This window comes from Carassius carassius, chromosome 2, assembly GCF_963082965.1.
Source record: "Carassius carassius chromosome 2, fCarCar2.1, whole genome shotgun sequence".
NCBI classification, from domain to species: domain Eukaryota; kingdom Metazoa; phylum Chordata; class Actinopteri; order Cypriniformes; family Cyprinidae; genus Carassius; species Carassius carassius.
In genome coordinates, this window is record NC_081756.1 from 25,059,799 (window position 1) to 25,076,484 (window position 16,686).

General features: G+C 36.8%; 1 protein-coding gene across 4 annotated transcripts in view; it reads left to right on the plus strand.

Annotated features, from left to right (window-relative positions):
• The window catches only part of LOC132107222 (extended synaptotagmin-2-like), a 33,478-nt gene extending 17,337 nt beyond the window's left edge, over positions 1 to 16,141 (plus strand). Inside the window, exons 9-24 of one of the 4 annotated variants that reach the window (XM_059513463.1) lie at positions 8,435 to 8,555; positions 8,661 to 8,837; positions 8,927 to 9,009; positions 9,101 to 9,149; positions 9,652 to 9,741; positions 9,858 to 9,938; positions 11,231 to 11,287; positions 11,808 to 11,885; positions 11,967 to 12,053; positions 12,240 to 12,389; positions 12,501 to 12,865; positions 13,752 to 13,850; positions 14,147 to 14,278; positions 15,452 to 15,557; positions 15,650 to 15,699; positions 15,774 to 16,141. In XM_059513463.1, the coding sequence (XP_059369446.1) occupies positions 8,435 to 8,555; positions 8,661 to 8,837; positions 8,927 to 9,009; positions 9,101 to 9,149; positions 9,652 to 9,741; positions 9,858 to 9,938; positions 11,231 to 11,287; positions 11,808 to 11,885; positions 11,967 to 12,053; positions 12,240 to 12,389; positions 12,501 to 12,865; positions 13,752 to 13,850; positions 14,147 to 14,278; positions 15,452 to 15,557; positions 15,650 to 15,699; positions 15,774 to 15,819 (1,771 nt within the window). In that variant the 3' untranslated portion in view covers positions 15,820 to 16,141. The remainder of the gene's footprint in view (positions 1 to 8,434; positions 8,556 to 8,660; positions 8,838 to 8,926; positions 9,010 to 9,100; positions 9,150 to 9,651; positions 9,742 to 9,857; positions 9,939 to 11,230; positions 11,288 to 11,807; positions 11,886 to 11,966; positions 12,054 to 12,239; positions 12,390 to 12,500; positions 12,866 to 13,751; positions 13,851 to 14,146; positions 14,279 to 15,451; positions 15,558 to 15,649; positions 15,700 to 15,773) is intronic. The other 3 variants (XM_059513469.1, XM_059513476.1, XM_059513483.1) reach the window with 3 other exon arrangements.
• Positions 16,142 to 16,686: the final 545 nt, after the last annotated feature.

Genomic DNA, 16,686 nt, shown 5'->3' on the forward strand with positions numbered 1-16,686 from the left:
AACTTCATCTGCTTGGCAAGAAAATCAATAAGAGAGTTATGATTGTCATTCTTTCTTTTATTTTTTATGGTGTTTATAATTTCTGCTCAGCGTATTGTGTTTTATTACAGAGGAATAATTGAAGATATTGAATCACAATGAAGTTGCCTTTTATCACAGAATTTGGGAGATTAAATGTCAAGTGTTGCTGACAAGAGAGATGAGAAAGCAATTTGGGCAAAAACAGACTAGAGGCATGTGTAATGATAGCGTGAAAGGAAACAAAATATATTCTGGTAAATATAGAGAAAGGATGTAATAAGTGAGATATTCAATTCAATTCAAGTTTATTTGTATAGCGCTTTTTACAATACAAATCGTTACAAAGCAACTTTACAGAAAATTATGTTTCTACAATATTTAGTAGTAGCTAGTAGTTTGTGCACGTTTGACAGGATTTTAGAAAAATAAAAATAATAATAATAATACAAGACGTAGTCAGCTAGATGAACTATCAATATTATTAATTAATAGTAATTATATGATGCAGTCACACATGTAGCAATAATTGTTAGTTCTGTTTGTTGATTCAAGGTTAGGATCATCTGGGGTCCTCTGAGAGTCAGCATCATCTCTTCTCAGGTGTTCTGGATCCAGACTGGAGCTTGTGTAAATCCTAGTTCCCATGGCAAAACATAGAAACAAAATAGAGACATCATTAGCATAGCTGCTGATCCAACAAAGTAAAATTAGTTTAACCCAAGCTAAAGAATAAAAATGCAGATGCAACTACACTCACAATTTAAGAGATACATTATTCGAATGCTTGGCGAAAGAGATGCGTTTTTAATCTAGATTTAAACAGAGAGAGTGTGTCTGAACCCCGAACATTATCAGGAAGGCTATTCCAGAGTTTGGGAGCCAAATGTGAGAAAGCTCTAGCTCCTTTAGTAGACTTTGCTATCCTAGGAACTACCAAAAGTCCAGCGTTTTGTGACCTTAGGGTGCGTGATGGGTTGTAGCGTGGCTAGTTAGGTATGCAGGAGCTAAACCATTTAGGGCCTTATAGGTAAGTAATGATCATTTGTAACTGATACGGAACTTAATAGGTAGCCAGTGCAGAGACTGTAAAATTGGGGTAATATGATCATATTTTCTTGACCTGGTAAGGACTCTAGCTGCTGCATTTTGGACTACCTGTAGCTTGTTTATTGACGAAGCAGGACAACCACCTAGAACTGCATTACAATAGTCCAGTCTAAAGGTCATGAATGCATGAACTAGCTTTTCTGCATCAGAAACAGATAACATGTTTCGTAGCTTGGCAATGTTTCTAAGATGGAAGAATGCAGTTTTTGTAACATTGGAAATATGATTTTCAAAAGACAAATTGCTGTCCAATGTAACACCCAGATTTCTGACTGTAGAGGAAGTAACAGTACATCCGTCTAGTTGCAGATTGTAATCTACAAGATTCTGTGTGGTGTTTTTTGGTCCAATAATTAATATCTCTGTCTTATCCGAATTTAATTGGAGAAAATTATTTGTCATCCAATCTTTTAAATTTTTAACACACTCTGTTAGCTTAGATAATTGGGAAGTTTCATCTGGTCTCGTTGAGATATATAGCTGAGTATCATCAGCATAACAGTGGAAGCTAATTCCGTATTTTCTAATAATATTACCAAGGGGCAACATGTATATTGAAAATAGAAGGGGACCTAGGACGGATCCTTGTGGCACTCCATATTTTACTGATGATAAATGAGATGACACCCCATTTAAGTAAACAAAATGGTAGCGATCGGACAGGTAGGATCTAAACCATCTTAGAGCCTGCCCTTGAATACCTGTTTAGTTTTGTAATCGATCTATGAGTATGTCATGATCTATGGTGTCGAACGCAGCACTAAGATCAAGTAAGACTAGAAATGAGATGCAGCCTTGATCTGACGCAAGAAGCAGGTCATTTGTAATTTTAACAAGTGCAGTTTCTGTGCTACGGTGGGGCCTAAAACCTGACTGAAATTCTTCATACAGATCATTTTTATGCAGGAAGGTGCTCAATTGAGCAGACACAACTTTTTCTAAAATTTTAGACATAAATGGAAGATTTGAAATAGGCCTATAATTTGCCAGTACACTAGGATCTAGTTTTGGTTTCTTAATAAGAGGCTTGATAACCGCCAGCTTGAATGGTTTTGGGACGTGACCTAAAGATAACGACGAGTTAATGATATTGAGAAGCGGTTCTTCGGCTACAGGTAACAGCTCTTTTAGTAATTTAGTGGGTACAGGATCTAATAAACATGTTGTTGGTTTAGATACAGTGATAAGTTTATTTAGCTCTTCCTGTCCTATATTTGTAAAGCACTGCAGTTTATCTTTGGGTGCGATGGATGAAACTGAAGTGTTAGACGCTGTAGAATCTACATTCGCTATTGTATTTCTAATGTTATCTATTTTATCAGTGAAGAAATTCATAAAGTCATTACTATTTAACGTTGGTGGAATATTTGAATCCGGTGGCGTCTGGTAATTTGTTAATTTAGCCACTGTGCTTAATAAAAACCTTGGATTGTTTTGGTTATTTTCAAGTTTGTGGATATGCTCTGCCCTAGCAGTTTTTAGAGCCTGTCTATAGCTGGACATACTGTTTTTCCATGCAATTCTAAAAACTTCCAAGTTAGTTTTTCTCCATTTGTGTTCAAGACTATGAGTTACTTTCTTGAGAGAGTGAGTATTACTGTTATACCATGGCACAGTACGTTTTTCTCTAACCTTTTTCAATTTGATGGGGGCAACAGCTTCTAATGTATTAGAGAAAATATTGCCCATGTTGTCAGTAATTTTGTCTAATTCATGTGTATTTTGGGGTTCAAATAGCAGTTGAGATAGATCAGGCAGGTTATTTGCGAATCTGTCTTTGGTGGCTGGAACAATAGTTCTGCCCAGACGGTAACGCTGAGACATATAGTTAATATCAGTTATACGCAGCATGCACGATACAAGGAAATGGTCTGTAATATCATCACTTTGGGGTACAATATCTATACCAGTTAGATCGATTCCATGCGATATAATTAGATCTAGTGTATGATTAAAACGATGAGTGGGCCCGGTGACATTTTGCTTGACTCCAAAGGAGTTTATTAGGTCAGTAAATGCAAGTCCTAATGCATCATTTGTATTATCAACGTGAATATTAAAATCTCCCATGATTAGCGCCTTATCAACTGTAACCAGAAGGTCTGAGAGGAAATCTGCAAATTCTTTTAGGAATTCTGTATACGGCCCTGGTGGTCTATACACAGTAGCCAGAGCAAGAGATACATTAGACTTCTTTTGCATGTCTGACAGTGTAACATTTAGCAGAAGTATTTCAAAAGAGTTAAACCTGTATCCTGTTTTCTGGGTAACATTGAGAATATCACTATATATTGTTGCAACACCTCCGCCACGACCAGTCTGACGGGGCTCATGCTTATAACAGTAGTTTGGTGGAGTAGACTCATTTAGACCAAAATAATCATTTGGTTTTAGCCAGGTTTCAGTCAAGCAGAGTACATCAAAACTATTTTCTGTGATCATTTCATTTACAATAACTGCTTTGGGTGTGAGTGATCTAATATTTATGAGCCCAAACTTTAAAAATGGTTTTTGTTCATTTACTTTACATTTTTCTGGTTTAATTACGATAAGATTTTTTCTAGATCCTACATTATATTTTGACCTCACTATTCGGGGAACAGACACAGTCTTAATAGTTTTTACAGGGCAAGTACTTTTATCATTTAAGTGGGTGGAACAAAACTCATCATAATAGTTATTAGAGAATTGTCTTACTAGTCACATGGAGCGAAGTGTCCTGGAGATGTTGTCAGAGAGCAGCTCCGCTCCGATTCTGCTGGGGTGTAATCCATCAGCGCGAAACAGCCTAGGACGCTCCCAGAAAAGATTCCAGTTATTAACAAATAGCAGTTTCTGTTCTTTACACCATGACAACAACCATTCATTTAAAGCAAAAAGTCTACTGAACCTTTTGTGTCCTCGTCGATACGTGGGCAGTGGTCCTGACACGACGATCGTCGCCGCGGGCGTCGTGCTGCGAACCGTCTCGATCAGGCTGCTGAAGTCCCTCTTCAGCGTCTCCATCTGCCGCAGCGTGGTGTCGTTAACCCCGGCGTGAAGCACGACCGCTCTGGGGCTCTTGTCGGCCTTCAGGATCGCGGGTATCTGCGCAGAAACATCGAGAACACGAGCACCAGGCAAACAATGAGTGTGCACTTGTCTTGCGGAGGGGATCGAAGCGGTTCCGGATGGAGATGTCGAAGGCAGGAGGGGGAGAAGTCGTCGCCCGGGACCTGGCTCGCGTCCTCCGCTGTGGATGCACCCAGGGTCCGTGGTGTCCCGGCGTCGCAGTGAAGGACATCTGGGAAGATCGCGTCCTGGGTGCACCGGGCCTGTGCAGAGAAACACACGGAGTAGACGTGATGGGACTGTTAGCAGATCGCTGTATACTTACCCCGGACTTGTGAGCGTCAGCCCGGGATGATTCCAGCGCGGCTCTCCGCTCTCTCAGCTGGGCCTGCCTCACCTCCAGGTCGCGAATCTGCTTTCCCACGGCCTCGAGCTCGAGCTGCACAGAGTGGAGACATTCATCCGCCATTAAAGCAACTAACAGTGAGTACAGCAGTGGTAATGTGTGTGAATAGAGTATTAGCAATGTAAGCGCAGTTAGCTGCAACCACGCCGCTGATGCTAACGGGCTAAAAGCTAATAGCGGACCCGGGAGATCAAAATAAAACTAGTGATAGCGAGGCGCTCTGATTGTTTTTGTTGTAGAATACAATAGAGGATATATTCACACGTTATATAAACGGAAACGATGATGTATAAAATTGATTTTTGAGTTAAAAATAGTCAATGAAAAGAATATAGTGAGCTCAAACGCAGTACAGCCGCCAACAACAAACAGGAAGTCAAACCCTGTCAGAGATAAATTGAGGATTGTACGTAAATAAATAAATCAGACTAAAGAGGTTTTTTTTTTGAAGATCAAGTCTTTTATCTTCATGAAATCATACATTTGCCTGTGCCATCCCCCATCCAAAGCTCTTATTGGTTATTTAGATGGCCATAGGGGTTTAAGAACACCTTTCTTTATTTATTTATTTATATATATATTTTTTTTTTAAATATGATTGAGTGTAGTTGCACGCGCTTAACTCGGATGTGGACATAATATTAGGTGTTGAACAAGCTTTGAGGTTTCTGTCATGAATTCATAGTTTGCAACTCATATCTGCATCAGTCTGGTTAAGCATTCTTTTTTCTGTTGTCGAGTGTCATGTTTCATTATTGTGTAGATGAGCTGGGTTCCAGGGAACGGATCAGCTGGTTTTAGCTTGAAGCTTATTTTTGTATGTTGAATTATAAGTATGCCAACAATGCACAAAAGTGTTAATGTTTCTTTCTTACCTTTTAGAAGTGTCCTTGGTTGTTTATAAGTTGAAATGTCTGGCTTTTGAAATTTCCCTGCTGCAGTGTAAAATCATTTAAAATGGAAAGAAAACAAATGTTTTGGAAGGGAAAGTACTGTATTCATTGCATAAAATGGCAGACATGATTATTTTCTTTTTATGGTGAATAATAAATAAAAAACACTTGCTTAATGTGCTTGCTTAATGGTGTTGTTGTTGTTGTTATACATGCCTTTGCTCAGTTGTTTTCTAATTTCTTTGCGTTTTTGATAGAACTAGAGGTGTTTTGTTGAATGAAAATGAAAACTAGTTGGTGTTGACTACATCCATGCTCAAAATGAGTAATTGCTCTTGTGATTAACTTAAATTTTAAAAACAGAAAAACACAATACTATACAATATACTGTAATCTATAATAATATAATACATAATATTTGTACTGTACAAAATAGTTATTTACTGTCTAAAGTTGACTTGGACTAATTCATTTATTTATTTTTAGTTTAGCCATCTATGCATTTACTTACAAAAACATCCAAATTAATGTGGTGTGTGCTGTTTGTATACAGTAAGAGATCAGCATGCATAAGACTCAAATCTTATAATAAATATATATTTATTATATTCATTCTATATATATATATATATATAGAATATGGCAGTTATGATTTATTTTTCTGTACAGTACGTCCAGGCCTACTTGGCTGTGTTTGTGTGACTTGAGGAAACCCAAGGCGGCACTGACAAAACTACATCCTTTTCAACACAGACAGGAGTATGTTTAAAAAGAGAGAGGGGGCACTGAGGAATGTCAGCAAAAAACTCAAAATGGCACTATTGCTTTGGTGTGTTTCCTCTCCATTGCTTCTCCTCCTGATTAGGCTTATATTTTAGGCCAGTTAGATGCATATATATACTGTCACACCAAGGGCCCTATTTTAATGATCTAAACACAAAGTGTAAAGTGCACGGCGCATGTGCACTCAGGGCGTGTCCATATTTTTGGAATGGGTTGTCCCTATTCTCTTAATAAGTAATGGGCGTAACGTTCAATAAACCAATCAGAGTGTCATCTCCCATTCCCTTTAAGAGCGAGATGTGCTCACGCTGTGACGGATCGCTATTTATATGGTGGAATTTGTTTGCGGAAAAGCTGAACGCTTCTCAAGCGAAGAAACTGATCTGCTCATGCGCAAAGTTAAATCGCGTGCAGATCATCTACGGGAAAAGCAGGAATCCACCAAAGGTTAGCGCGATGAGTCGGTTAATATATGCTATATGTGTGTGTATTGGCACGATTGTTCAATTAATTAGCCAATTTCATTCATCATTATAAGTAGTAATAGGCTGAATTGCAAATAGCCTAATTCTAATACACGCAATGACTATCCATCATTACATTTTTATATTTATGTTGCCTAACACAATAATATTATTTTACGCTGTAATCCTTTTGTTTTTAATATTTGGCATGTTTGTGTGATGCGCATCCCTGTGTTTAATAAGCAAAGTCAACGCACACTGTGGACCCGCCCAGAGGTGCATTTTCTACCAACGCGATCTTTAAATAACAAAAAAAAATATTGCGCCATTGACTTCAGACTTTAGACCAGGTTTGAGCTGGTCTATGGTGCAGTCTATTTTCAGGGATATTGGTTTATTTTGTGTCAGGGTGTTGTCAGGCACATTTATAAAACAAATAACTGAAGTAATTTGTGGATTAGTGCATACTGGAGACGCGAACAGTTTTAAACGATTCAGTTCGATTTTGATTTAGAAGATACGATTAAATTGATTTGTTCGTGATCTGCAAATCACTAGATGAGACAAAAACAATAAAACCCATGAAGCGTTTGTTGCATCCAGTGGGGACATAATTACTGATTATAATGACTTATACTGTCTTTTTACGTGTTGCATTGTGTCTCACTGCTTAAACATAAAACCATGTCTCCATTTGTGATCGTAGAAAGAACAAACAACAAGCGCTGCAATACACAAAACTTGCGTTTGAATCATTGGCAAATTATTTAAATATAGAAAAAAGATACTTACAGGCTGTGAGTCAGAAATATTCAGGAAACCATAAAATCCTTGATAAAATGTGCAGCACACATCTGAATATTTGGGTTGAACTGTTTTGGAACAGTGTTGTAAATACAACTTAACCACTGATCTCTAGTTGTATCCTCTTTTGGAAAGCCAAACAAAGTAGCTTCGCTTTCACAATGAAACACACAGTGACTCCATAACATGGCAGCGGTGGCAACAGCAAGAATCAAAGTTATGCCTTCTTTCTTTGCGTTATGCAAATCTCCCCACATAGTGACGTAGAGATGTGGGGGCGTGTTTGAATGAGCTGTTTTGGGGGTGTGTGGTTAACTCTTAACTTTTGCAAAGAATATATCTTTGGATTTGAGACTTCAGTCTTTGCAGCTTTACAGATCTTTTTTATGCACCAAGAGCTTGTAACACTCCAAAGAGAAAGGAAAAATTTAAATCGCATCATATGACCCCTTTAAATAAACAGTGTCAGATGATCTTTGGCTTTTGCTAGATTTTTGGTTTAGTCAGCAAGTCAGTGTTTAAATGTGGTATTTGTGGTTAGCAATACATTCCGGGAGGTACAGGATTGTTTTCTTTGTTCTGCTTTCTTTCTTTTTCTTTCTTTCTTTCTTTCTTTCTTTCTTTCTTTTTTTTCTCTTGTCTGAAGATCAGTTAGACTTTGTTTAATTGCAACTTCTAACTTATAAGACAACACTAAGTAATAGTAAACAAACTAATTTAGATCAGGAGGGCAGGGACATGTGCATACAACCGCCATCTTTGCCGTTACTGGTTTTCCTTATAAAGTTGTATGGAGGATTGAGGAAGTGGCATGTCTCTTATAAATTGTCTCTGTTAATATCCAGATGTACATCACCACTTTTGTACTTTCAAGAAAATTTCATTTAAATCTTTTTCATTGGCAGTGGCTTTTCAGACCACATGATCCAGGATATTATCAGCACTTACATGGTGTTGCCTAACAGGATCACTGTACCACTAATAGGTGAGGTTGAACTGGCACAGCTCCGTTTCCCCATGCCAAAGGTGAACACACACACACACATCTCAAGAACCCTACAAACATTTGTTCATATTAATATTCATTAACCTCTCATTGGTGTTTGTTGTATTCTCTTTCGCACTAATTAGGGAGTTCTAAGGATTCATTTTCTTGAAGCTCAGAATCTGGAAGTTAAGGACACCTATCTCGGCGGGCTGATCAAAGGCAAGTCTGACCCCTATGGCATGCTGCTGGTCAGCAACCAGCTCTTTAGAAGCAAGACCATCAAAGAATGTCTGCACCCAAAATGGAATGAGGTGTATGAGGTGAATACATATACACACATGCTCATTTACTGCATTCATACGTCTCATGTACATACACTGAAATGTTCATGTATGTGTTTTATCATCAGGCACTAGTATATGAACATTCCGGACAACATCTGGAAATTGAGCTCTTTGATGAAGACCCAGATAAAGATGACTTCTTGGGCAGGTGCCACATTCATTTATATGGCTGAAATGTACAGTGTTGTCTATTGTAGACCTTTTAAAAGATGTGTAATGTTTCTTTTATTTTGTTCCAGTCTAATGATCGACTTGAGTGAGCTTCATAAAGAACAGAAAGTTGACGAGGTAATGTGGTCACACTCTTGTTCTTGTTGAGATTAATTTACAGCTCACAACAAATGCCACCACTAGTTCTATTTCAGCACTGTCTTATTAAACTGACTTTGAACTTCCAAATTTGGCTGTATTGTAAGTATGTTTAGGTTTTAGTATATTTTCAAACTATTTTGTTTTTATTCCAGTCATTCATAAAACTGCCTCCACTTTTAACACGCTGATGCATGGATTAATGAGAAATCTTTTGTAGTCTTTTTGCTTCAGTACAAATATGGTCGTCTTCTTTTCCACAATTAATTACTGTACATTCTTGTCTCATTAATGAACTGACTTCAGCTTCCATAGATCCATACATTATTATAGTTTTTTTTTTAATCCCAAAGAAGAGATTATCACCAGTTGTGTAATTTATTTTGAACTCTATAGTATTTCACCACTGGTTTGGAATGAACTGAATGTTACTTAAGCCCATAGCTACCATTCCAGTGTGCTAATCACATTTTTTCTGCAGTGGTTTGACTTGGAAGAAGTTACTACAGGCAAACTTCATCTCAGATTAGAGTGGCTGTCATTGTACCCGAGTGCTGAGAAACTAGATCAAGTATGCACATACACGCACACAAACTGACTGACATTGATAGACATGACTGTGAACATATACTGGCTAAACCTTTTATCATTTAATTCTTGTCATCATCATTTGCTCTATCTTATTAGGTATTATGGAGCATAAGGGCCAATGACAATCTTTCCTCAACTCTGCTAGTTGTTTACCTGGACTCTGCCAGTAATTTGCCGGTAAGAACAGTAGTGATGATGTACTTGTAAATGTACTGTGGCAGATACTAGTTTTACTTTCTTGTTTACTTTCAATTTCATTGTTTTCATATTCTACTTTTATGAAATGCTGGAAAGTGTTATGTTCTTTGATATTCTAGTTTGATATGAATATGAATGTGAACAAGCTGCAGTTTTACACCCCCTAATGATTTACATGCAGTGATGTTGTTCCCGAGGCTGTATCTTGCAAGGTGCAATTATCATCTAGTTTCCTTCTAAATATATTATTCACCCAAATATGAAACATCAGTCATCATTTACTTGCCCTCATGTTGTTCCAAATCTTGCTTTCTTCTGCAGAACACAAAATAAGATATTTTACAGTCTAACTATTTTTGTGCATTCAATGAAAGTCGATGGGGTCCAAAACAATATTGTAATTTTCATTGTGGGCTGAACTATGATTTTAAGGAATGTTTGTTATTTAATTGACACCTTTTAATTCATTATAAAGGTAATTATTAGTTTGCTATGACTGATGTACAGTGCAGACTTTATGAATGCTTTACATTGTGCCTTGATCCTCTCCTGTAAGAGTGTCTTTGAGGGCAGCTTTGGCTGTGGAAACCTAAAGGAGAGGAGGGCCTCTGACCTAGTCTTTTGTGAGAACCCCGACTCTCTCTGTAGAACGTTATTTGTGAGTTTGCTAGTAATCTAATCTCCTGACCTAGCTGTAGCTGTTTACCTAACATTGTGACTAGATATTGCTTCAATTCAAGCTGTTCTTCAGTAACAAAAAAACAACACCATTTACGTTGATCTGATGCATGTGAACTGCCATTTTTACCTGTTGGGCATGTGTAACTTATAATTGTCATCCAATAAACTATGATAACTATGATTTCTTAGATCTTTGTCCCGTTCAATACTCCCATGATCGCTTAGTAACGGAGTATGTTTATATAATTTTATTAAATGAATTTTGTGTTTAATCTGTCAGAAGCCAAGTTTTAAATATATAGCTTTTGTTTTTGCAGTCACATTAAGTTACATGATTAATCTAAATACAGCTTGGTCATTCTTAGATATATGATTGACAATTAGTGAGCATTCTGAAGAGAAATGACTATTTTTTATTTTTTTTTACTTTTTGTCCCTGCCTATATTGTTACAATGATTCTATATGTATATGTATTTGTAATTTTTTATTTGAAATCTGTAGGGCTGGACCAAATCAAAATTCTTGCATGTGCTCTTGCTATATATTAACTTTCCCATTCTCAATTTTTCTCATTCCTTCTTGTGGAAAGACCAATTCTCTTGACTTTAACCCTGATGGCCCCAATCCCCCTTATAAAGGCCCGAAGGTACATTGAGAATGCATGCAGTTTATAAAGTATTGTGCATAAGCATTGCACTCGCATCTGGACCCTAAGCATGATTTCACGTCTTTCTTTAGTTATTTGGGTTTATTTCTCCATTGTTTCTCCAATGTATTTTCCCTCATTCACCGCTCCATGTGTTTAAAGACTTAGCAGATGTTATGGAAGTACTAATATACTCTTCTATTTAATATACTACTGTTATTTATACTTAATTTATTCATGTCTTTATTTAATTAATAAAATAAAACGAGGCTTTTGTTATTTAGATTGCTGAGGTATTTACATTTTCATAGATGAGTTTAAAATAAACTTCTTCCCACAAAGCACTTTTAAGGAACATATCTTTAAAAAGTCTAACTGAGCTATGATGTAATTATGATTAACCAAACATGTACAATCAGCTCGTGTTACCGGAGAGCTGAAGTAGATTTTTTAACTATTAAAGGAGACTGGTCATATATCATACTGTACAGTTGAATGTTTTCTTTCCATTTTTGTTCAGCAGTCTGGGAAGAAAGTGAGCATAGATCCAAATCCTTTTGTCAAACTGACTGTAGGACAAAAGATGTACACCAGCAAGGTAACATTCATTAATCAGCTTTAACCTGTTCTAGACAAGCAATACACATATATTCAGTCCTGTTTTGCTCCTGATTTTCAGGTAAGATATAAAACCAGCGAGCCGCTATGGGAAGAGGCTTTTCACTTCCTTATCAAGAACCCACACACAGAGGAACTGGAAATTGAGGTATTCTAGAAAGGAACACCCTAAAAGAATGCATATTAAAGTAATTAATAATTATTAAGATGATGTTAATTATGCTATATATCACTCAGTATAATGTAGAGTTGGTTAGAATGAAATACTGTTCATTTTGAAAACTCCTCAAAAGATTGAAGACAGTGTGTTCCTGTTGGGTTTTGTGTGTCTCAGGTGAAGGATAGTAAGCACAAGTGCTCTTTGGGTAGTATGCGGGTGGCACTTGGTTCTCTCCTGAAGGAGGTGGATATGACGCTGAATCAGCAGTTCCCCCTGCAGAACTCTGGCCCCAACAGCACCATCAAACTCAAAATGGCTCTCAGGGTTGGTGTGTCTGTATGCTATTAAAAGATATTGTCTAATATTTGTGTGTATGTTTTATTCAGGACTTGTGTCAGACATGTAGTCCATGTAAATATGTTTTCGTATAAACAGGTCCTTGGTTTAGAGAAGGAGGTCACATGCAGCCAGCCGTCGTCTGTCCGAGTCAGACACACTAGTCAAAATAGCACTTGCATGTCTCCACAACCTCAAGCAGCTACTAGCACCAGCAACTCCACAGTCATCCAGCCGTCACACAACCCGTCTTGTACCCTTGCACCAGACACCCCTCAAGGGAAAAGAGGATTGGATGGCTCCCCGGTGCGGATAGCAGAGGCAGGCCACAGCGTCTCCAGTCTGGAGATAAGCAGCTTGCAGAAGCATCAGTCTCACAGAGACTCTATGCCTAGTCTGGCCTCTGACATCTCGCTGCCCTCTGCCACTCTGGAACTGCAGCACAGGTTACAGCAGCCACAGAAGTGAGTATGTGTCAATGACACGCTGATTCCCACACTGGGGAGTTCTGTCTACTGTGTATGAGAAACACTAAAAGCCAAAACACTGCCAAAAGTGAGACACAAGCTATATCCAGTGCTGTGTGAACCATTTATCTGCACGGCCCAATGAACAACACAGCACGACTGACTGGATAGCTCCGAGCAGACTGACCAGACCAAGCGTTACACAACCCATTTGTATTTGTCACTGACTCCCTGTTACAAACCACTATGGCATCCATGTTGGTCATACAGTATTGCATTAAACAACCCCAACATTCTTTAACACACTGAAGAAAACTGGAAACAACAGACAAAGTAGGACTTTCAATCCAAAAATCACCACCCTTACCAAAAATGACCATGAATTTACACAAACTGGAATGTTTTGGCAGAAATGTTGAATATTCATGGTAAATATTACGGACTACTGTTCAAAAGTTTGGGGCCAATAATTATTTTTTATTTTTTTCAAATAAGTACTGTTCTTTAAATTTTCTATTTATTCTGAAGGATCATGTGACACTGAAAACTGGAGTAATGGCAGCTGAAAATTCAGCTTCGCCATCAAAGAAATAAATGACATTTTAAAATATATTCAAACAGGAAACACTTATTTTAAAGAGTAATCATATTCCACAGTATTATTGTTTTTGCTGTATTTTTCATCAAATAAATGCATCCTTGATAAGCATAAGATACTTCTGGAATGAGATGTTGAAAAACTCAAAAGTGCTTTGTTTTTAAGTCAGTTTAATTTGCAATTATGTGGATCAAGGAAATCATGCAGAATGAAAATATTTATGTTATATATTTATGTTGTAAATATCTTTTGAATTCATTTTGACTTGCTATTTCTCTGTTACAGCGGGTCTGGGCTGAGCCAGTATCTGCTCGGTGAAGTCCAGCTCACTATCCGACACAGCTCACAAAGGAATAAACTTATTGTAGTGGTTCATGCCTGCAGGTGAGAATGCCACAGACACATTAACCTTCATCTTTCTATGTTTTATAGTACTACTTCCAGTCATTTTGTTTGCTAATTTTTGCCTAATTTTTACTTTTACACAAAAAAAAACCCAGTATATTAGTGATTTATTTTGGTTAATGATCAGTGGTTCTCTCTTGAACATTAACAACAGTGTGTGCAAATATAGGGGGACATGTGTTTGCATTTGTATGTTTGAATGTTTGAACAGGTTCTTGTGAAAATACTTCTCTTGCGTTTGTGTGAATATGTGTTTCCATGTGTCTTAATCACAGAAACCTCACAGCACTGACTAAAGATGGTTTAGACCCATACATCCGCCTATACCTGTTACCAGACAAGAGCCACAGTGGCCGCAGAAAAACCAGCACTCTCAAGAAGACGCTCAATCCTACCTATGACCAGTTGTAAGAAACACACTAAACTCAAAGATCTTTTTCAAATCTGCAATTACTGTATGTTCTTTATAATAAATGATGCAAAATACTTTATAAAAAAAAGTACACTTTAGCAAACTTTTTACTAGATTACTTGTTACAGAAAGAATGTACTCATGTGCAGACAGAATGTTGTTTTCTAACACATAATTGCATGTTAATTGTAATTAAATGAGAATGTGTTATAGTTTAAATGTATATTAAATACATTTAGCTGAACTTTAGAGTGTTTTTGACCTCCATTACTCAAAACTAAAAGTAAATCTTTATATGCATTTTTATAATTACTTCTATTGTCTTTGAATGGTGGAAGTGTACTGATAAATACAGACAAGCATTTATTGTAAACAACTGATGTAATTCATATTGAAACTCATGAAACATGCAGTGTATTGACATATATTTGTAATTACACATTTGTAATAATGAAGTTGCAGTTCAGTAAATTTAAAATATATTTACAGTACTTGATATCGGTATATTGAATTAAGCACTACAGTTATCAAAAATCAAGTACTCGACATGTGCTTTAGTGTGTTAGCCAACATAATACACAAATTAAAATAGATTATTAAAACATTATCAAAACATTTCAGGGCAGTTGAGGAGGAAAAATGAGCAACTACATTCTGTTCATTGACCATCAGAGGAATAAATGATTGTAATAATATGTTACAGTGATTTATTTATTTATTTATTTTTTAGAACTTTTGCTTATAGTCTTAGAATACTAATACAAGTGTTACTACAGTAATAGTATTCACATGTCAAACCTAATGTGGTTACAGACATAATGACATCTATTGCATTCAAATGAGAAGAGGACCGACCAGATTCAAAGTCTTGTCTGCTGTTAATCTTGCTGTATGCATTTTCATGATATTCTCTTCAAATGAAATCCACAACGGAGCTCCTTACTGAACAGAGCTAGTTAACCGTTTTACCCTCCAAACCAAGTCAGGCAAAACTTTATAATATACTGTATGATGCAACTGCCAATGTTTCTGAGAAATTTTATTTTTTGTTTAATTGCATTGCTGAAGGTTTATTGATACCTGTTGTCTGCATATTCAAGTGCCGATGCATGCAGCATAGTAAACCAGTAACTATAGTAACAATCTCTTGTTGTGTTGCTGTTGTCAGCTTTGAGTTCAGCGTGTCAATAGTGGAACTGCACAGGAGGACATTGGATGTTGCTGTCAAGAATGGAGGAGGACTGTTGTCTAAACACAAAGTACTACTGGGCAAGGTAAAAAACATTGATGCACTCACATTCCCTTCTTTTTCTCATTCTGTTGATCACTGGATTTCTATGGAGGCTGACAGATGTCTCTGTAACAGGCAGTTGTGGACTTGGCAAGTGAAGACATTTCTAAAGGATGGACTCGATGGTGTGTTTCTCATTCATTTGTCACTCTTCTAAATGCACTTTTTCATGATTACAAAAGCTTCCTTTATCTCTCAGGTATCATCTGACTGAGGATGGATCGAAGAAGATAATTCAGACGTAGTGGTTCATGCTAGACAGCAGAAATGAATGGAACAGCAGATAACTGGGACATGTCATGGCATGCACAGGATTGAAGCTTTAGTAGCAGAAGAGCAGCGCTGGACTATCTAAACCAGGCTAATTCTGCTGGGATTTACACTGGCCTACAAAGTGTCTCTCTCATTCTCATCAAAGCTAAAATTGCCACCTGGTCCGCTTACTCTCTCTTTCTCAAAGGATTCAATCTAATTGTCTTTTTTGTTTTGTCTGCTTGTTTTTGTTTAATTCATCTTATTGGTTTTTGGACAAATAATTTCACTTTTTTTTACCCGATAAAAATAGTTTTACCTATGAAGTTAAGAAACGATGATAGAAAAAAATATATTATTTAGATCATTAGATTTATTAATACATGTGCCTTTATTTATTGCATTTAAGTTATTCTGATAATATTTTGAAACTTTTTATTTCTGGGTTGTGTAAGCAATCAAAATCACATGTGAAAAATGTTTATGTTAATGGAAAGTCAGATATTATTGTAGCATTGTTGTTTTTTTGAGACAGTATAATACACAAAACACATGGCCAAAGCCAAAGGCCACACGTAAACCTTTGTATGTATATATGAACATTTATTTTTTCTTAGATTTTATGCTTATTCTATCTCATACAGCTATTTACTGTTACTGTATGTGCAGATCTTCATAGATGATTCACTGGTAATTTATTTTAGAAGTATTTTACTGTTGCAGAACACAAAATGAAAAGATTGTACAGAAATGTTTGATACCCATTTTGTCTGCAACAGTTTTAAGAGAAAAAGCAAAATGTGTATTTAGTTATGTGACATTTTTGATGATAATGATAAGAGGATAATAGCTTTGTTACA